This window comes from Parus major, chromosome 8 (genome assembly GCF_001522545.3).
Source record: "Parus major isolate Abel chromosome 8, Parus_major1.1, whole genome shotgun sequence".
NCBI classification, from domain to species: domain Eukaryota; kingdom Metazoa; phylum Chordata; class Aves; order Passeriformes; family Paridae; genus Parus; species Parus major.
In genome coordinates, this window is record NC_031777.1 from 21,593,814 (window position 1) to 21,615,344 (window position 21,531).

General features: G+C 61.1%; 1 protein-coding gene across 1 annotated transcript; it reads right to left on the minus strand.

Annotated features, from left to right (window-relative positions):
* Positions 1–51: 51 nt before the first annotated feature.
* On the minus strand, positions 52–21,314 carry PTCH2 (patched 2). Its single transcript, XM_015636884.1, has 24 exons — positions 21,246–21,314; positions 20,794–20,986; positions 10,864–11,053; positions 10,677–10,746; positions 10,341–10,432; positions 8,199–8,394; positions 7,984–8,105; positions 7,575–7,722; positions 7,214–7,345; positions 6,978–7,133; positions 6,767–6,859; positions 6,555–6,680; positions 6,357–6,475; positions 5,827–6,232; positions 5,430–5,742; positions 5,019–5,161; positions 4,750–4,930; positions 4,049–4,332; positions 3,380–3,517; positions 3,112–3,254; positions 2,745–2,844; positions 2,127–2,372; positions 1,572–1,976; positions 52–1,466 (listed from the first exon to the last, which is right to left on the minus strand). The coding sequence occupies exons 1-23, from the start codon at positions 21,312–21,314 to the stop codon at positions 1,572–1,574; spliced, it is 4,065 nt and encodes a 1,354-aa protein (XP_015492370.1). The 3' UTR covers positions 52–1,466.
* Between the last annotated feature and the right edge of the window lie 217 nt (positions 21,315–21,531).

Below are 21,531 nucleotides of genomic sequence, written 5' to 3' on the forward strand. Positions count from 1 at the left end.
TACCTCCCCTTCCAGCTGTGTTCCCCAGGAGAAAGAGCCGGACACAGCAGGTAATTTATATATAATATATATATTTACTCTTTAAAAATAAACCTTCGGTCCCCACTACCGCCTGTACAAACTACAAAAATAAACCTTTGCTCTCTTTGATATAAATAACTTAGATGGCGTGTTGGGGGGGAGGGGGGCTGCCCACCGTGCCCACGCCTGGCACGGGGACAGGGTCCCCAAGGCCACCCCTGCTCAATGGCAGTGTCAGGGGGCCGGGGGGCCTGGGGCCGCAGGCACGGCAAACACCGCTGGAGTTAAAGTGCTGGGTAACGGCGCGGACAGTGCCCGGGATGGGGACGGGGACGGGGACAGGGGCTGGCTGCAGGGACAGCCCCGTTGCATGGGGACACGGTAAGAAATACGGTTTCCCAGCAAGATGTGCCTGGTGGCACCATGGGAGCCCACATCAGCGTGCACTGTCCTGTGCGTGCTCAAGCCTGTGCCATCCCCATGGGCAGAGCACAAGTGTGACACAGGTAGCTGTGATCGTGGGACAGCTCAGGGGCTTGGAACAGCAAGGACCACTCCAAGGATCTCCCCCTTCCAAAACCCTGCCTGTGCACTGGGGAGCAACAGGCTCCCTTTCTCCACCGTAGGACATCCATGATCTCCAGCCTTCCCATCCTTGTCACTGGGGAAACTGAGGCACAGACTAGCATGTTGGAAGGGGTGAGCTGCCCATGGAGTGGGGGCTTGAACCAGATCTGTGCCCCCAGGCTCCTGCTGCCTCCAGTGGGCAGCCCTGCACTGGGCAAAGTGTCTGCCCGCTCCCTGCCTGCGCCCTGGGCAGCCGGGCGAGGCTGTAGGCTGAGAAATAAATCTTTTAAAATAAGCTTAAAAATATATATCTCTCTATAGATAGTTTCCCTTTGCAATAAATAAAGGTGGGGGTGCCCACCCTAGGCCTTGCCCATGGCACACCAGGGCATAGCTGGCTCTGGGGCTGCCCCCTTATCAGGACAGGGGGCATCAGGGCACCCTGTTGGGGTACCCCAGCTCATGGCCTGGGATGGGTGATCCCAGGAGGAGGTGATGGGGAGCAGGCAGTGACCCCACAGAGGGGGGAGCTGGCATGGTACTGAGTCCACCTTGCCAGCAGCTCCAGAAACAGAGGGGGGAGTTAGTGCTTCCATTTCTGGGGGGCAACAAGCCCAGGGCAGGATAACCCCAAGCCCTGGGTGATGGGACACGGCACCAACGGTACAGCCTCAGGTGAGGGACACGTGGGCACGGCCTGGCCTGCACACAGCTTGCATAGAAGTGCCAGCCTGCCCTACCAAGCCCCGGTGCAGGGGGGCCGGTCCTCCTCGGCCAAGACCGCTCCAACGATTAGCAGCATGGCACAGGTGACCCCGCTCTGCACCCTCCTGTGCCCACTGGGTGCTGGGGAGATGCTCTGCCCAGGAACCAGCAACCTGCAGGGAGAGAGATTTGGGAGGTCAGTTGGGTCCCTCCACACCCACCTCACACCCCCATGCTGCCATGCACCAGCCCTGGGTAGGGTGTCCCCCCAAGCTCACCTAGCGCCGGGCACCTGCCCCATGGTGTCCCATGTTCTGCATCTCAAAGGTGTTGGGCACAGCGGTGCCGCTGGTGCTCGGCTCGTCCAGGCAGTCCCGCTCGCTGCTGGTGAAGCCCTCAGGGCTGAAGCTGGGGTAGGAGCCAGGCAGTGTGGGGTGCAGGGCCACAGTCACTGAGGCAGTGGCCGTGACGGTGGTGTAGCTGCCGGCAGGACCCTGCAGGTGGGTGCTGTAGGTGGGCAGGGCTGCAGGGGGGGCTGGCCGGGTGCCCGGTGGGCAGGACTGCGGGTGCTCTCGGGGCAGCGTGGTGCATGGCTCCCCGAAGGGCAGGGGGGCAGCATGCTGAGGGCCAGAAGCCTCTTTCTTTCCCTGAACCTCCAGGCTGTCCTTGTAGGGCTTCAGGACCTGAAGGAGGAACACAAAGCATGAGGGCCTCCAGTCATATTGAGCATCCCTCTGACAATAGCACCGGTCCCCATCCCCCAGTTCTATCTGTGAGCCTCTCCCTGGGGATGCAGGGGGGTCAGCAGCACCACAAAGGGCAGAGACACTCACAGTGATGCGGGGGAAGCTGGGGTCCTTGCCAGCCTCCAGTAGGATGTGTGCCGGGGCAGGGGGCACAATGAAGGGTCCCCGTGGGCTGCCTGGCCCTACGCTCTCTGTGTAGTGCTCCGTGTCAGAGGGCTCAGGGAAGGTGGCAGGCCAGGCTGGAGTGCGCCGGACATACATTCCCCCCGGGCCCAGACACGGGGGTACCGACTCTGGTGGGGGTAGGCAGGGGCCATTATCCACCTGGGATGCCTGGGGAGAGAAGACAGGTCAGAGGGGCCAGGAACAGAGGAGTATGGAGAAGTAGGGAATATGGGTTGATGCAAGGATGGGGATGTGGGTCATACCAGGTGAAGCAGGGATGGGATCAGATGGGTCAGGGAGGGATGGGGGAGTTGAGTGTGGAATGAAGCAGGAATGAGGGAAGTAGGATATGGGTCAGAGAAAGAATGAGGTAAAAGAGGGATGGTACAGGGCAAGGGATGGATTGAGGTGGGTTTGAGATGAGGCTGGGACTGGACAAGGCAAAGATGAATAGAGGGTGAAAGGTTGGCAGGGAGAGGGGGATGGAGAGATGTGGGTACAGGGTTGGGGAGGACGAGGTAGGATGGAGGGGTCTTGTACCTCAGGGGGTGGCCCGATGACAGAGAGCAGGACAGGTAGCAGCACCAGCCCGTTGAGCAGCCCCAGCAGCGTCAGGATGGTCAGCACCGCAAAGAAATACCTGAGGGGGGCAGAGGCACATGGGGTAAGCAGGCACAGCCATGAGAACCTGTCCCATCCCAAACATGGCTTCCCATGCCACACCCCCTGGCCCTATTATGTCTCCCCAGCCTCCAGACAAGACGGAATGGCAGTCCCCAGTAAGGTGTCCTCACCAGCTGCCCCACATCCCCACTGCCAGACAGGGGAGCTGCCACACCCACCATCCCCCACTGCCAAAGCTCTTGCAGGGCAGCAAGTGGCTAGTTTACCTTTCTTCAGTGCTCACCTCATGATGAAATCAAACTCGGAGCCAGCCAGCATGAGGACACCCAGGAGGGTGGAAACAGCACCATCCATCACAGGGGCAAAAGTGTGCTCCAGTGCTGCAGCTGAGCGCACATTCCTGCTCCCTGCAGCTGTGAGGAAGCCCTGTGTGGGATGGAAATGTCATGTAGGGCTGTCCCCATGTGCCACGCATGATGTGCCACCCAACAGCACATGGCCAAGGGAATGAGGGTGCCAGAGAGTGGGAACTGGGATCAGCCTGTGCTTACCAGGGCCACGTGGACAGTAAACTCCACACCGATGCCCACCGAGGCAATGAGGATAACCACAGGGATGGCGCTCAGCTTGATGCCCATCAGCCCCATGATGCCAAACAATTCCACAGCCATCATGGCCAGGATGGAGACCTGGAAGGTGGTGGGGTCTGTGAGGGATGGCTTTGGCTGGCTGTCCCCTCTCCCTGGCAAGCCTGATCCTACTCCACATAGGGCAGCCTCACATCACCGGCCCTTTTCACTCTATTTGGGATGTCCCTCTGTCCCACCTTCTGGGGGCAGCCCTCACCCTGCTCTGCATGGATGTCACCAAACCCCTGGCCACTACACACATTCCCTTCGTAATGGGTTCCCACATCTCTCCATGAGGGTCCCCCACCAACTGTGACCTCCATATGCATGTTCCCATCACACTCTGCACGGATGTATCCAGGACCCCCTGCTCTCTTCATCAATGACATAACTGATGCCCCCATATAGGAGTCCCCCCACCCACTGCCACCCTCATATGGACATCCCTTCCCCCCAGGGTGTCCCTGGCCATTCCATCACCCAATTCCCATGAAGCAGGTACCCAGCACCACTCATCATGATGGGAGAAAGGCTGGGTGCCCCTGACCCCACCCATCAGAACCATCCCCGTGCATCAGGGTGCGTACTCACGATGATGCCGGCGGTCCAGGGGTTGAGCAGCAGCAAGGCACAGACGAGGAAGGTGCAGGCCAGCAGGATGCTGATGGCCAGCAGGAACCAGTGCCGCAGGCCGATGTACTGCTCCCAGAAGAGGAAGGGGTAGCCACTGGGGTAGCTCAGCACGCCGTGGCGCTGGGCAGCCTCCCGGCAGATGGCCCGTACGCTCTCAATCGCCTCCACAAAGTCAGATGTGCGACGCAGCCCACTCAGGTAGAAAGGGAACTGGGCAAACTCCAGCGGCTGGGCTGCTGGGACTGGTGAGGAGATCACGGGCAGTATGAGGGTAGGGGCAGTATGGGTGCACAGGCAGCACAAGAACACCACAGTCACAGCAGCCTGAGTGCAGCCTGGGCAACCCCTGACTGGTACCACAGGTCTGAGGAGTGTGTAGGGAACAGACCGGGGTCAAGGAGGAGGGCAGGGCATTTCTCTGCCTGTAGGATTTTTGTGCATTAGTGGGTTACTCTTTGCAGTGAGATGCTCAAGGGCTGGAGCAGGTGTGTGTTGCTAATGGCAATGGGTTAAGCATGGGGAAGCAAGGCAGTTTACCAGATGGGGTAAGGGAGGTGGGGGATTTCCCTTCAGGGCAAAAAAGGCCCTGAAGAATGGGATACTCTGCAGGAGGATACTGGGGGCAGGGGGGCCCTGGCAAGTCCACCATGCTCACTCACTTCGCAGGTTCTCGCCCGTGGTGTCGTACTTGTCATGAATCCACTCAGGGGGTGGGGGGTAGAAGTTGGCCTGGGAGGCAGCAAAGCCCAGGGGGTCGTTGCTGGCCCACACCGTCAGGCAGATGTAGAAGGTGTCAGGGGGGATGATGCCATTCTCATCCACCAGTCGCCGTGTGGTCAGCTACAGGACAGACCAGGAATGGGCATGAGCTGGGCAGCTGGGGCAGAGACATCCCCAGTCCAGTCAGCCCAGCCCTGTCACCACTCACCTGATTGAAGTTGAAGGGCTCCTTCTTGTTGCCAGTCTGGATCAGGAGCTTGTATGCCAGTGCCCCATCCTCGGAGCCATTGCGGTAGCTGTCATGGGTGATGCGCCCAGCCTGCCAGTCCCTGTCAAAGGTGGCCTGGAGCCCTGGGGATGCAGAATGCAGGATAAGCATCCCTGGGGACTCACCGCCCTGCACACCACCCCGTATGACCCCAGGGAGTGTGCTGCCAGAGGGATGGGCACACAGAAACCCCAAGGCTCAGCTTCCAATGCTGGGCACCTTGGGACCACCCTCCCAGAGTACTGCACACAAGGGAAGACAGAAAGGCATTCCCAGGCCAGTGGGAAGCATGCAGGCTGGGGAGAGGACTGTCAGGCAGGGAAGGTCATGGAGAAGAGGCATATCCCTCACCTCGCAGCCAGTCCTGGAAGTAATGGAGCCACATTTTAGGCAGGTCGCGGTTGCCCTCCCGCACCACGTACTTGACGGTGCTGAAGGCCTGGTGCAGGCTCAGCAGGGCAGCCTGGGCACCCGGGTAGTGGAAGCCACCCTTAGTGACGATGAACATGTTGTAGAAGGAGAAGTACTTGAACTGGGCTGAGATGAAGGCGTGTGCCTTGGTGTCCCGTGGCACGATGTCAGTCAGGTAGAGGCCATCATGTACCATGGTGGTGCCGTAGAGGCTCAGCCCCAGCAGTGCCAGGAACAGCACCACCACTACCACCTGTGGGGACAACGGGGGGATCAGGAGGGGTCCTGTGCCAACCACCCACCTTGAGTGGCACCACCAGGGCTACCCCCACCTCACCTTGGTCCGGGTGCGCAGAAGGAGTGGGGCGTACTTCTCCCGGGCAAAATCAGCGAGGCTCCAGCGGCAGAAGGGCAGGGGGACACACTCCCGCCCGCTCTTGGCCTCATCCAGCTGGGACAGCAGATCCCGGGTGGAGCTGGATGGGGCGAAGACCTGCGAGCCCAAGGGGTCGGTGTGGGGCAGGAGGACGGCAGGTGAGGTGCACACTTGGGAGGTGGGTGGCAGGACGGTGACAATGTGGTGGCCCGAGGGGTCACACCGGGTGAAGGCCTGCACAGTGGTGGTGATCTGGGTGCTGGTGGCCACACCGGGGTGCCCATAAGGAGATGGGTGACAGGCATGGTTGTCGTTGGCATCGGCAAGCTCTTGGGGCTGGATCTGGATGACCCGTGAGGAGCAAGGGCTGCATGGAGAGAGTGAAGGAGGAGAGAGAGAGAAGGATGAGTTATTTAGTCACCTCATCTTCTTTAGAAGTTCTTTAGGGAACTGTGGGGTCAGACCCATCCCAGCCAGCCAAGTGCTGGTACCTGTAGAAGCAGCAGAGGATGTCAAGCCGGCGCTTCTCCCGGCGGTGCAGGTCCAGGCTCAGGATAGCAGGGAAAACAAAGAGCACCATGGCGAAGTTGAACACAACCACCACTGCAGCCTGCAGGTATTGAGGGACAGACATCAGAGCAGGGTCTGGCCATCCCTTCCCATCTCCTGGAAAGGGACTGTGGCCCTACCTGGAGGGAGAAGGCGCGCAGGGCAGGGATGGGCACCAGGGCTGCCATGAAAAAGGCGATCATGTTGCTGACAGAGGTGAGAGCCACACTGGTCCCTGTCCGCTTCAGACACTCACCCGTCCGCTCCTGCAGGGACAGAGAAGGGGTGATGAGAGGGACCATGGGGAAGCAGGAGGCGGCCAAGAAGCCCCTGGGCAGTGCTCAGTGCTCACCTTGAAGGGGATGTGCTGGCTCGTCTCGGTGAAGGCGTGAGCCAACAGGAACATGTCATCCACCCCAATGCCGAGGGCCAGGAAGGGCAGGACCTGCCACAGAGCAGTTGGCATCAGCAGAGCGACACGGCCACCACTTGAGAGCAGACTTGGCCACCCCTGAGCCCTCAGGGTCCACCTCACAGTACTCAGCTCTTCCCCCAGCACATACCTGGGTGGTGGCTGCATTGAAGGAGATGCCCAGCAGTGAGCAGAGCCCCAGACCAGAGGCGACGGAGAGAGCCACAAGCAGGACCCCTGCCAGGCCCACAGCCCCTTGGGACTTGGAGCAGTCCCAGCGCAGCATGGTGACACAGGCGTAGGCCAGCTGGAAGAGCACAGTGGGTTAGCAGGGACCAGGGGAGAGATGGAGGGATGGCAAAGGACAGAGAGAAGGGGCACACGTACCATGAGGAGGTAGCCCCCAGCCACCCGGATGACACTGACGTCAGAGAAGGACTTCATGATGTCGTTGAGCGTGGTGGTAGAGAAAGCATGGACACTCTGTGTGGCGTTGGGAGGGATGGAGTCCTGTGCCAGCTGCCAGAGGTGCATCCCATTAGAGGAGACAGTACCCCCTGCTCTACAGTACACCCAGCCCAGAGCCATTCAGAGTGTCAGCATCACCACTGACACTCCCTAGGGACCCACTGCATCAAAGGAGAGTAGTGCCAGGACCCATGGCCACATGAAAACCTGGGCACAGAGGGATGCCATGCACAGGCTCACCCCTGCCCAGCCCCGTGTGGGAGCTGTTCCTGGTGCTCACCTCCACGAATTTCCTCTGCCAGGCCTCCAGGATGGCTCCTGCCTTTTCCTCGCTCCAGCTGATATCATGGATCTCATAGTCATCCTTGAAGTGCTCATAGAGCTGCCGGGGACTCATGAGGAGGAACATGGTCTGCAGGGCCTCGGCGCTGGGGGACAGGCATGCACCTCGCTGGGACTGGCTGCAGCGCCCCAGGATGCAGGAATGGGTCCATCCCCCACCCCACGGCAACCATCCCCACCACAGACACCCAGGAGAGGACCCAGGCATCCTGCTTCCTTGCTCTGCCTTGCCCCAAAGCACTGCCTTGCTCAGTGGCCTCACACACTCGCCAGCCCCACAGCCCCCGCTGCAGCCAGGCAGGTTTCTGCCCCGTGCCTGCCGATGCCCACACCACAGTAGCTCTTACCGTAACAGCTTGCCCTGGGAGTCTTTGGTTGTGCCGCCCAAAATCAGCTCCTGCTGCCAGCGCATGAACTTCCTGGAGAAGCCGTGGCAGCCCCCCGAGAGTTCAGCCGGGATGTCGGGGCTCTGTGGGTGGAGGGAAGCTGTCAGGATTGTGGGGCAGACAGGAGAACAGTAAGCCCCCACACCCAATCCTGGTCCTCATGGATTGTGACCCACCTGCTGGCTCTGCTTGTTGGGGGCGCTGGGGGGACATTGGGGGTCCCGGGGGTCCAGGCAAGGCCGCTCCATGTAAGCCTGTCCCACCTCTGCCTTGTCTAGCAGCTCTTTGAAGCCTTCCAGGGATGTGAATTGCCCCAGCTCCTCCATCAGCTGCAGAGGGTCCAGGTTGCTCCACTGGATGTCCGGGCGGCCCCTGGGCAGAGAGCAGCACTGGGGTCAGGTGGGATGCCAAAACCCACATGCACTACCATCACCACCACTGCCAACCCATCCTAGGGGTGCTGCAGATGCCCTCAAAGGCAGGATGTGAGGATGCAGACGAGCAGAGTCAGTTCCCAGCACATCCTTTACCCCCTCCCGGGGCCGCCCACGGAATCCCCCGTGCCCTGTGCGCCACAGCGGGCCATGCCCCAAGTCAAGTAGCGTGCCTGATCCTGTTAGTCCGGGACAAAGCGGGGGGAGCCGGCCCTGCTGCCTGGCCCCGCTTTGTGTGAGCAGTCAGGCCGATTACTGCCCGTGGGCTAACATCTTGATAGAGGGGAGCAAGCAGGCAATAGCTCCCGGCATCCCTTACAGCCCTCCCTGTCATTTTTCCCCAAGATGGAGAGTTTGGGGCTCAGCAGAAGTCCTGGGGGTTCAGCACAATACTGGGAGCTGGGCGTGGGCTCTTGGAGCTCCAGCAGGACCGCCCGGGACTTGGGTACCCAGGAAAAGGGTTTTTCCCATTGCCTGCAGATGCTCTGCTCCCTCCACCCCAGCCTGGGGAGCTGGGGGCCAGCTTCCAGCCTCACTCAGCTTCTTTTTTAAGACCGAAAGGACACACAAAAAAGCCAATAACCCAGCCTAGCGCTCCAAAGAGGGGAAGAAAAAGCCCCGAGCAAGTGTGGGCTCTGGGGAGAAACACAGCCTAATAATTCATGAAGGCTGGCTGGGCCAGAGCCGGGCGCTCGAGATTCCCACATACCAACCGGAGCTGCTGCTGCTTCCAAAGAGAGCCCCTTTTATCTGCTTTCGCTTGCTTCACTGAGCCAGGGCAAATCCTTTTGTCTTTCCATAGATTGCTGCTCTTTGTTCTCCCAGCTCCCGCCCCGCTCACCCCTCGGCGTTAAAAAGGGGGACGAGTCCCCATGGGCTGGCCAGCACTTAGCCGGGGTGCCCGCCCGGGCACTCGGCTGCGAGGAGAGATGAGTCCCAGCGCTGCTCGGGTGCCACCCTGCCCACCATGCACCTCAGTCCCAGAGCTCTGCCCGAGCCGGCAATGCCACCAGCATCCCATCGGGCACAGCCACCCCAGCCCCCCTTGCTCCTGCTCTCGGCAGTTCCCCAGCCTGGGATGGGGAGAACCTGAGGTCTTGGGGGGGCAAAACCAGCCCCTAGTCCTGGCTGGGGATGCTGCGGCCCCTTCCCCCTCCTCCCGTCCGCAGCAGCCTGAATAAGGCCACTATTTCATCTATTTGGCAAGGGGCAGCTTTCAGAGCAGCATTAGCATGAGAAAGCACAGGGCTGCGTTTGCTGACAATGCACAAGCCGCCCCAGCTCTCCCGGACAAACACACGCGTAAACAGAAGGAATGTGGGGGAGGCTCCCCCGGCCCAGCCCGGGGTCCCCAGCCCCACCACCGCGGTGCGAGGAGCTGGCTGGGAGTCACTCGCCACCCAGCCCAGGGACTCTGTGCGCTCCACGCAGCCCAGGAATGTGGGTGCCCCCTCACAACTGTGGCACCCGTGAAGCGCTGACGGGGGGCGGGGGTAGCAGCCTCAAGGACCTGTCTGCGGCACAGCCACTGTCCCCCCGTCCCCATCCCTGTCTGGTGGGAGAGCATGGCATGGCAGGGATGGGATGGGCAGCTCCTGCCTGAGGGCTGCAGCCCCCCTGCAGCGGTGCAGCCCTACCTGTGCCACCGAGGCCAGACACGGGAGGACAGGGACCCGTCCCCAGGGTGCTGGCCCAGCGGGAAAGCAATGGTGGTGGGACCAACCTAGGGCTGAGCAGGACAAGCTGCAGCAGCACTGAGGCACCTTGGAGCAGGTAGAGCCAAGCTACAAAGGGAGGTCAAGCACAGCCCCTCGGCAGCATCCCCAGCTCCTGCTCCCACCCATAGCCCCCCACAGACCGGGACAGTTCCCCACACACACTCACGGGAGATAGGCTGATCCTCCCTGCAGCTTGGAGCCTTCCCAGAAACAGTCCAGTGGTGTCAGGATCACACAGGGGAACAGCTTCTCTATCATCTGTTGGAGGAGATGCAAGGGGTCAGCAGGGATGGATCAGACCCCCCAGTCTCCCCCCGCCTTGCTGGGCTTCCCAAATCTGCACCTTCCCACATCCAGCCAGCAGTGCCGTCACGGCGCCTGGGGCTGACCAGCCCTGTCCCCACCACAAACAATGTCCACTGTCATTCTTTGATGGACTGATCCCGTGGGTCAACAGCCACCCCCTGGGGGCCCCGGTGGGACATCCAAGGCCAGCACTCACCCTCTCGATCATGCCGTTCTCGATGATGGGGACACCAGACTTGTAGCAGATCTTGTTCAAATCCCACGATCTGGAAAGGCAGAAGGAGGAGCTGAGAACGGGCATTCCCCACAGGGATCATGGCAAGGGGTGGAGGGATGTGCAGGGCACGGTGGGGGTCCCGTCCCCCATCTGGAGCCGGACTCACTTTCCGTACAGTGAGACCTGAACCTTGCTGGCGGCCAAGGCCGCCTCGAGGTGGAGCTGCAGGGCCTCCTGCGTCAGGATGTTATCACCATCCTTCTTCGGGGTCTGGATCAACATCTGGGAGGTGTAGACCGACTCCTCGCCCAACTTCTCCTTGGTGTAGCGCAGCTCCTGGCTCACCCGGCTGCCCGCTGTGGAGGGAACCATGGTGTGCCCTGTCAGTGCCAGGGCAGGCAGAGCCCCCATCCCACCAATTTGCCCTGTCCATCAGGATGCCCAGGGAATGGGATGGGCAGAATTGAGGCTGTGCAGCATCAGATGGTACCATGTTAACTCTTAGGGGCTTCTTGGTGTGGGCTTCCCTAATTGCTGCATCCTCTGGGTGTTCACACCCAAGGGACCTAAACAGGGACCATCGCAGGACACACTGGACCAGGCACCCCCCTTCCAACCAACACTGTACCCAACCCCAAAGCAGCTTGTTAGCTTTGCTTTTCCCAGAAAAAAACCACAGATAGCTGGTGAACAGAGGACCCAACCTGTCCACTTCCACCTGTGCACTGTGGTGGGTGCTGCAGATGCCCAAAACCAACCCACAAAATAGGAAGCGAATCTGGGGGCACCCCAGCCTAGCCCAGCTCCTCCATGGCACCCCAAGGCAGGCAGGGAATGAGTGTAGAGAGAGGCAGGCACCCCTAACTCCCTGCAGGTGTAGGCTGCCCCAGGAGAGGTTTGGGGACATCACTCTTCCCTGACAAGGCTCTAGGATCTGTTCCCCTTTGGCAGCAGGAGAGCTCTGAGCACAGCAGTGCCATAGTTTCCGGCTGAAGCCACCAACTTCATTTGTGGCTGCCTCGGCGTGGAAGAGGAATCCCCTCCCAGCCAACGTGGCCAGGGCTGGGACCAAACCCTGCATGGTCTTTCACGTGGCTGAGCACCATCCCAGGGACAGCTGTCCCCATCCCCTTTGAATGTGGGGCTCCCATCTCTCCTGGCATAGCAAAGGGGACACGACACACTGCGGAGGAGGGGGGGAAGTGGATCCTGAGACCCCTCCCAAGTGCACCACTTGGCTGCCCTGCTCCCAGCCTCCTGCCCAGGGTGGGAGGGATGCTGCTCTGGCACATCTGGGGTGTAGCCCCTGTCCCAGTGCCACCCACTGGGGTACCCCAGGATGCCCAGCGTGGGATGCTTCCCAAGGCAGTGCTGCTGGCAGGGGTGAGGCCAGCTCCTGCCCAGCCCCAGGATAGCAGGGGGAGGTCACGATTCATCTGCACCAGGACGCTCCCTCAGCAAGAGGCGGGGGCCCCGGCGGGCCTGGCCCTCCGCCAGCACCGAGGAGGCCAGAGCGAGACCGCAAATAAGGAGCAGAATCTTCCCTTTTAATGACTTATTATATGGGTTGGTGTTTTGGTTTTTTTTCTTTTCCCTGCTTTTTGGGAACGGGGAGGGCAAAGCATCTTTATTGTTCCTGGCTGGGCCAGGGAGCAGCTGGTGTCCATCAGATGCCAGTTGGGATAGAGGTTGTGCCAGGGACAGGGAGGGGGGGACATGGCCGCGGCTTTTGTGTGTGTGTCAGAGGGGATAGCAGCACCCAGGGCGAGGGGACGAGGACACAGAGAGGGTGGGTGTCTGGGGGGGGAAAGCCGGACGCCCATCCCGTTCCCAGCAGGCTGGGAGGTCGGGCAGGAGGTGCGCCAAGCTGCTCTGATCTCAGCCATGCCACCCACGCCGAACCCGGGCGGGAGGTGGGACACAGCGATGAGGGGGTGCCCGACGGCGCTGCTGCTCCCGGGGGATGCATCCTGCTACGCCCTGCCCTGCCGGCATCTCCGCCCAGCACGGCTGCGGGAGGAGCCACACATCTGCAAGCATGGGGAGGGGGCGAGCCCCCCGAAAAATTAAAGAGAGAGAGAGAGAGGGGGAAAAAAAAAAAAAAAAAAAAAGAGAGAAAATAAAAAGCCGTCCCTTGTAATTAGTGTTAATTTGGAACAGGGCACTGCGAGCCGTCAGCAAGCTTCAAAGGCCGTGAGGAAGCCTCAAATTCCAACACCCTAATTAACCAAAGAGCAACATGAAAAGACAAGGCAGCGCACACAGGGCTGCCAAGGACACTTCAAACGGGCGCGCGCCCGCCGGCCGGCCGGCCCGGGAACGGGGCGAGACACCCCACGCAGCCCCCCGGCCCGGGAGGAGGCTGGGGGGGCACCCCGATACCAACAATGAGCACGTTAATGAGGAACTGTATGTAAATTCTTCCCTTTTTGTTGTTGTTGTTGTGTTGGGTTTTTGTTGTTTTTGTTGTTTTTTTGGGTTTTTTTTATTCCAATTAACAAAGGGAGCCCTTGGCTTTTTCATGCAAAGGGCTCTCTGGTTCCAATCAGGCGTCCGGTCCTGCTTGCTAACAGCCTGTTCTGCTCGCCGGCAGGGTTTGGCTTCACTGCCCTGGACCCCCAGCTCCGTCCAAAATCTCACATCAGATCTTGGGGGCAGGACAGTCCCCCCCAGGCAGGAGTATCCTCCCTGGGGTTGGACATTGCTCCTCGGTACCACTGCCTGGGGGTTTCACCCTGGGCGGAGGTTGTGGGGTGCAGGCTCAGAGCAGTTCGGGCTGGATGGTGGAAAGAGACCCTGCACCCACTTGCACTCCAAACACCTGGGGTGCAGAGCAGGCTCCTGCCGTGCCCAAGCAGGGAGAGCGGATGCCAACGCTGGGACAGGGTCCCTGGCAGTGAGGGTGGCTGCGTGTGCGGCTGCCTCCCACCCAGGGCCATGCCGGGGGAGCCCTCCCCGTAATTACAGCATCCGCCACAAAATTATAGAGCAGGGCCAGAGCCTCCCTGCCCCCACCCCGGCCACCCTGCCTGAGCCATTGCCCTGCCACTGCTCCCCAAACCCTCCTGGCACAGGACCCACAGCCACCACACTGCAGCCAGCTCACCCGCACATAGTGGGACCAACTTGTGCCCTCAGCTGCTCCAGCCAAGACAGAGCCTCAGCCCCCATGTTGTCCTCCTGTCCTGGAAGGGGTCTGATCCCAGCTCATTCCACATCTCCCCAGGGGTAGCCAGAACCTCCCAGACTCATTTCAGAGGATTTGGGGTCAGATGAGCCCATGCCAGGTCCTGCTGCCCACAGTGCAGTTGCAAAGCCCCTCAGCCCAGGGCTGGCCCCCTTGCAGCCACCCTGCTGGTTATGACAGCAAGGGCACCTCCCACCACGCTTTCCCAGGGCAGGAGGTGAACAAACCCCGTGGTGCCCTATCTCCAAGCACCCAAGGGTGGGGGGCAGCAGGCTGAGTGTGCCAGGGCAGCGTGTCTGGGTGGCACGGGGAGGGCAGTGGGTCGGGGCAGGCTGCCAGCCCCACACTGAGCCCTCCCTGCCTGGCAAGGGTGAAGGTGGGGGAGGGATGTGGGAGGTGCTGGGGACCACAGGGAGGTACCAGTGTCTCCCCAGGAAACACATGCTGCAAAGACCTGTCTGTCCCATCAGGGTGGGTAGAGGCCATGGTCAACAGCACTGCCACCTCAGTGCAGATGGTACCCAGGCACTGCCAGTGTTGTCACCACTCAGGCGACTTGGGTGGGGCAGGAGGGCAGGCAGGGAGCACTCCTGGGTACACATTCTCGCTTGGCCCCCAAAAATCAAGCCCTGTCCTGTTTGGTGTAATGGGGCTATGGGATGTGGCAACAAATGTTGAGTTCCAGATTTGGCTGGTGCACAGAGGATGCTGCAGCCCTGAGCCCAGCTCCAGCTGGGCCCACTAGCAAGGGACTTGATGAGCAGCCCCCTTTCTGCAGCACAACATCCCAATGCTAGGGTTGGAAACCACCACAAAGGCACAGCTGGGAGTGGGGCAAGGTCAGGCTGAGATCCCCTGGGAAAAGCCATCCCCACGGGGAACTCCCTTTGCAGCACCACCCTGCTAGAAGAGGCACCCACGGGGGCAAACACAGAGCCAGCGCATCCCACGGGCAGAGATGCCTGCCCTGGCTGCTTAGAGTCCCAGGGGCTTCAGAGGGATGCCAGAAGCATCCCGCGACTCAAGCACTATCCCGCATCCCGGTGGGAGGGGGTCCCGAGGCACCGCCCCGAGCATCCCTCGGCTGCAGCTTCCCCGTGCTGAGCGGCGTGCAAGCCGGAGGCCACCTTCAAAGTGTTGTGGGGCGGATTAGCTGGATTAGGGAGGCAGTGAAAGGACCCATGCTGCTCCGGAGGAAGTCTCGCCCAGGGCACACTGAAAGAGCCATTTTTACCTGTCCCGGCCGCTACCGCCAGCCTCGCCAAAAGCCCGGCGGCCCCATCCTGTCAAAACACGTCCTCCCGGCCCCATTCACCCCGCGGCTGGTCCCGGCAAGGGGGGCAGCTGCGTGGCAGATGGGTGCCCCCAGCAGCACGGGGGCTCGGCGCTGCCCCAGCACCTCCAACTAAACCCAGCCCCACTGAAGGGGCTCCCGACTAAGTCAAGAGGGGCGGCAGAAGACGGGGATGCCTTCAAAAAGCCAGCGGCGGAGGGGCTGAAAGGGCCCGTTTGGGGCCAGCTCCCCAGCCGCCGGCCCCGGCCGAACTCTTTTGTTTAACGGCAAAGCTAAATTAATGTCTTTATTACCCCAAATCGGGGGGCGGCGGTTCCCAGCACAGGGAGGGGGGACAGCCGGGAGCTCGCACCGCCCCGGCCAGCGCCGAGGGGACAGCGCGACCCCCGAAAAAGAGAGAGGGGGGGAAAAAAAAGAGGGGGGGGGGAGAGGGGATTCAGTTGGGAACTATTCACCGCTAAGACTCCTGTCAGCATTGACATAAATTTCCACTGGTGTTGGCATTTAGGCATTTGCCATTTCCATATGTATAGGGCTGCCTGTACTAATTATGCTAATCACCCCCTCTGTTGGCTGCTGTGAAAAATGGCCACATTAGGCACTCCACTGCTTGCTAATGTCACTTAATGTGTGGTTGAAACATACATTCATCCCCCTCTGAATGGTGAAATTTTTCCACATTGCTGGCTTCATTCAGGCAAGAAATGAATTTTTTGAACTCAGACCACTTTTCCAGGCCCGAGGGAGAGGCAGATAATAAAACCCTCTTCTTGGGCCCTGGCGCTGCCCCCTCCCAGCCGCCAAATAACATTTAAAACACACAAAAAAAAGAGCCCCTTCCCTAAGTCCGTAGATATGTCCAAGTTAAAAAAAAAATTAAAAAAACCCCAAAAAACCAATACTTTCTAGGAAATAAAAATATATATATCTAAGTTGAAAAGCAAAACAAAATGGATAGAGGCAGATAAGCCACAGCCATCTGTAAAGTCTTCCAGTCTCTTTGGGTTAATTAGCAAAATTTTCCAGCCCAAAAAAGCTGACCAAGCTGTCAAGGAAGGGAAAAGGAAGAGCAAGAGGTTTTGCGCTCACCTCCCAAAGATAAATAAATAAAGGTGAACTGCATGGACCCCATCTTCTGGTGGGTGGGGGGCTTCTGGGTGAGCCTCCTCCCCCCCACCCCCCCACCTCCCTTCTTGAGAAGAAAGGTTCTTTCAGAGCTAGAGGGGACTTCGGAGCATAGGGGAGAGCCAGGCAGGCAGGTTTTGGGATAACAGGGACCTCAGCACATCATGGCAGCAGCACCCCAGCTGTTCCTCACTCCTCCAAGCCCCTAAGTATGGGGGCACAGTGTCCCCACAGATACTCAGACCCTGCAAACAGAGGGGACAGCAGGGTTCTGAAGGAAAAATCCCACCAGGCCAGGCAAGACAGTGCCCAGGCACCCTGGGCTGTCCCTTTCCTTCCTGCAGAATAATACCTGTGTCACCACACCTCACAAGAAATGGGGACCCTCTTCCCCAGGACACCCATCTGGAGGCAGAGCAGGGACATGGCAGTCCAGGAGCCACCCCATAGGAGTGAAGCCAGCTCTGGCCAGATCCCAGCAGGCATCTTGCTGCCCCAGACAAACTGCCATTAGAGCCCCCCAACCTGTCAGCACCAGCCACACACAGCCCCTCAGATTCACCCACTCCCTTCTCAGCCCCTGCAAAAACATCCCACCCCACAAACCCACCCACCCAGCAACGAGACCACCCACCTCTCTGTGTGCCCACCCAGGAACGGCTGTGGCATCCCACTCTCCTCCACTGCTGCTGCCCCACACCCCTCCACGGGACCCACCCAGCACAGTGGCGACAGGGGCTGGGAAGAGGGGCCACACAGACAGTGGTGAGGGTGTTCTATCCCATCCTCGGCTTCCTGTTGGGGCTTTCCCATTCCCTATGCCCTTCTCTCTGCAAATACAGCCAGCACCTCCCCTCTGTCCTGCCCTGCCACGGGGGGAGCTCCACGCTGCATCCCAGCCCTGTCCTGTGTGCTGAGGAAGTGATGCCCTGTGCCAAGAACTGTTGCAGAGGTCAAGGAAGGACAGAAGCCACTGCCAAGGGGGTTGGGGGTGTATCAACTTTGTGCCCCAAGATGAGAACAAGGGAGCAAATTCCCTTCACCCCTGTAAGATGCATCCTATTTCATCCCATCAGCACATTCGGGGTGTCCATGACCCCTCCAGGAAAGGGACAGGGTCTTCTCCAGGGAGACTCAGCAGCTCTTTGAGAGCGCGACGGCTGTGCGGGGCGCTTGGCTGTTCCGGTTAGGAATTAACCCGGCCTTCCTTTGAACCAGCCCTCAGCGCTATAAATCAGCCAGACCCATTCACCACCCAGGGCTCTGCCTGCCCAGAGCTCGCCTCCCCGGCCCCTTGGCCCTAAAGACGCCCTGGGAGAGCCAGGAACAGCTGCCAGGTGTCTAGAGGTAACTCAACACTCGCCGCTAGCCGGGATTTCAAAGCCTCCGAGTGGCTAATTGCTTCGGAGGAGCCTAATTGAACATTTCCACAGTCGAGTCCAATTTATGGGGTGACACAGCCTCCTTCCATCTCCCAAACAGGGATGCAGGTCAGGTGTAACCCCAGAACACCACAAGAACCCCTCAGCCAGCCCCCCGCTCTAAGGACATTGCCAGAATTGGGACAGGGCACCCTCTGTTTCCCCACACTGGCCGGGGTCACAGCCGAGGCTCAGGAGGACATACCACCATCAGCATGGCCCGAATGCTGACCCCAGTCATGGGGCCAAAGCAGGGCTGCCCACCCTATTTCCCTGTTTGGGGAGGAGGGGGATGGGACACCAGCACCATGCTCCCATGGGAAGCAGCTCCTTTCCCTGCCCTGCTCACCAGGATCCCAGCTCCCAGAGAACTGAGCTCAGCCTGCAGTGGGGACTGCCTGGCACAGGGTCACACTCGGCTCCTGCAGCGCTGGGGCCTCACCTGGGTGGGGTGGTTTGTGGGCTGGAGCATCACCATGCACATCCCTCAGCCAGGCTAGGCAGAGGCAGGTGATCGGATGCAGTCACCAGAGGCTTCCTGGAATCCTAAACCACCCTGCCCCTGAGCTGGGACCCACTGGGCTAGGATGATGGGCCCGGGATGCCCTGCACACACCCCCTGCCTTTTAGAGACCCTACAGCACTGCCTCAGGACTGGGATGAACCAGTCCCACAAACGTCTCCTCACAGACCCAGAGGCAGCAGGGTCCCCAGCACCCTGGGGATCCCAAACACTTGGAATCAAGCTGATGGGATACCAACTTTGCCAGCCAAGGAGAAAGAACTGTGCTGCTTCAGCCTGGAACAGTGGTGCCAGGCTCACTGCAGAGGACACACTCTGCAATCCTGCCACACATGTGGGAATGTGAGAAAGTAGCGGCTGAGAAAAATCCCAAAGCAGCTTCAAGTGCTCTGCATCCAGCCACAGAGTCTGGGAAATTGTGTCCCACTCTCCAGGGGCATCCCAGGCCCTTCTGTCCCCTGATACTGCCCATCCCCACACCAGCAGGATGGGATGCAGTGATCAGGGCTGGGCATATTTGGGGGATGCTTTGATCTCACTAGAAAATGCAGAAGCTGAGGCTGGCGGTGAGGCAAGGACCTACAGATGGTTAAGGGGAAGGAAGGCAGCCCCACAGCTGATACACGAGACTGAAAGTGTCACCGCAAACCTCCCTTCCACATCCTGACCCGTGCATGCCTGCCAGGGACCCCATGGGACTAAAGCCATCTCAGACACATCGTCATTGGTGGTCGCAGGTTGTGCCAACGCCTGAGGACGCTGGGGCTGTGCCACCCAGGAGCAAGGCACGGAGGGGTCTGCCCCAAGTGCACACTCCCAGGGGAAGAGCCCTCCCAGGAAGGAGGAGGGGGAGCTTTGAGTAGCACCCCATCCTCAGTCAGGCACCACAGGTCCAGAGGAGGGGCTGTGCACAGACCTCAGTGTACCCATTGCCCAGGAAGGGACAGGACACCCCACGTCAACAGTGTTTCACCACGGGGTTAAAAAGATATAAAAAATAAATCCAACTCCTGACACTGAAGAGGATGGGAGGCCTTGAGAAAGAGAAGGTTCCTGAGAGAGGCCCCCGGCACCCACATTACAGCCAGACCGCAGTGTGGGGGAAATCCCCCAAGAGCAGCCGCAGTTGCTCCTGGCTGTGCCCGAGCGAGCAGAGAAGCACAGTGGGGCACAGGAAAAGCTGGGTTTTGGGCGCTTCCAGCCATCCCCAGGCTTGGCCCCTTCCCCATCCCGCTCTCCACCCTGATGTGCCACAAGTCCCATTCCCCTTAACAGGAACAACCACAGCCGCTTTCCTGGCCACAGTTCTACAAAACGCTGACTCCTTGCTACCCCAAAAGCACAATAAAAATTCAATGGAGCCGGAGCCACGACCCAGAGTGAGGGAACCACGGCAGGAGCACGTCTCTCCTTCAGCAGCCACAGTTCAGGCGCTGGCTGGACCGGGAGGTATCACTGGATTTCTCTGCTACGTGTTACAGTGGAAGGGGGTGATGGAGACGAGATCTGGGGAGGGGGGACAAACATCCCTGGGGAGTGGGGAGCAGGTGGGAGAGCCGGGCATTCCTGGGCAGGGGTCCGTGTGTGCATCTGTGTGCAAGCAGCCAGGGAGCGCAGAGCTCCTATTTTTTTTAAATTAAAAAAAAAAAAGAAAAAAAAAAAAGAAAAAAAAAAAAGGGGGTGGGAGAGCAAAGTTGCTTCTATTGTTGAACCAAATCCAAGAGTAGCTGAGGACCACACAGGGAGCGGGGCGTGGGGGAGGAGGCAGCGCTCCCGCACAAAGATGGCTGACACCCCTCCGCTGAGCAACATCTGCCCCTGCACAGCACCCCGCGGGGACCCCCGCCCGGGGGATCCCCCCGCCGCGCCCGCCGGCACGGACGGGGGTGCGATTCGGGGCGCTGCCCCCCCGGGGGCCCCCAAAAGCCGAAGGGAGGCGCAGGAAAAAGCAAATCCCAGACCCGTGAAGCAGGGCTGTAAGGGATCGGGGAGAGAAAATCCACGCCGGAGTTATTAATAACAAAGGAGGGGGCATCAGCCGCTTCCCCTCGGAAACGGGGATTTGCTCCCGCCTGACCCTGCCCGCGCTCCCGTTCCCCCCGGGCCGGGGTCCCGGGCCGGCACCGGCGGCTCCGCGGCGCCGGCTCTGCCCCGCTGCGGGGCTGCGGCCGTCCCCGGGGGTTATTCCCACCGGGAAGGGGGTGTCCAGCACCAGCCCCATCGCACGCGTCGGCACCTTCGCGCGGGGACCCCGTCGGGACACGCGTGGGGGTCCCTCCGCAGCCCAGCACCGCGAACCCGGGCACGGCGCAGCCCGAGCGGCCGCGCAGACGGGACCCCGGCTCGTGGGCACCCGCGGCCCCGGTGGCGGGACGGCCGGCAGCGGCATCCTCACCTTCCTCCTCCCGCCCCGCTCCCGCGCTGTCACCTGCCTCCCGGCCGGCCCCGCACTCCGCGCCGCGCGTGGGGGACAAAGCCACGGCCGGGAGCGGGACCGGGACCGGGACCGTTCCCACGGGTGGCCGAGCCCGCAGGGCCGCGCTTACCTTCCACCCAGAGGTGCTCGATGTCGGTCTCGATGGAGGCCACCCGTAGTCCCACGGCCAGCGCCCCGAACACCAGCAGCCCCACGAAGAGCACCTTCCCGCAGTGCCGCTGGATCCGGCAACCCAGGGCGAAGAGCAGCGCCTGAAAGCGGGCCCGCAGCCACAGCGGGGTCCTCTGGCCCGCAGCCCTGCCCTGCGGAGGGGGCGAGGATCGGGTCAGCCCGGAAGAGGAGATGGGAGAGAGCCCCTGCCCGGGGAAGGGGACCCGCAGCGGGGCGGGATGCCCGCGGCCGCCGCACTCGGTTTCGGAGCGGGAGCGCGACTGCCGGAGCTTCCCCGAGCCGGGGAACACGGGGGTCCCCGCACCCGCCCCGGGCTCCTCCGCGCTCTCCGATCTCCCGTCCCCGGCCCGCAGTCCCCGCGAGAGCGGGCGATGCTCGCCCCTCACTCACCTCGGGCAGCGGCTTGCGGCGAGCGGCGCGGAGCGGCGGCGGCGCGGCGCGGGGGGGCTCGGCCGGCATGGCGGGGCGGCTGGCGGGGCTGGGCACCCCCCGTTATGTGGGGCCGAGCGCGGCGGCGGCCCCCATGCGCGCGGCGGGGCCGTGCCGGTGCCGGTGCCGGTGCGGATGGAGGGCTGTGTGTGCGCCGCCGGCCGCCCGCCGCGCCTCTAAAGGGGAGGCGGGGGCGGGGGGCGCCGGGGCCGCGCCGCCGCCGCCGCTCCCATTGGCCGCCGCCGCC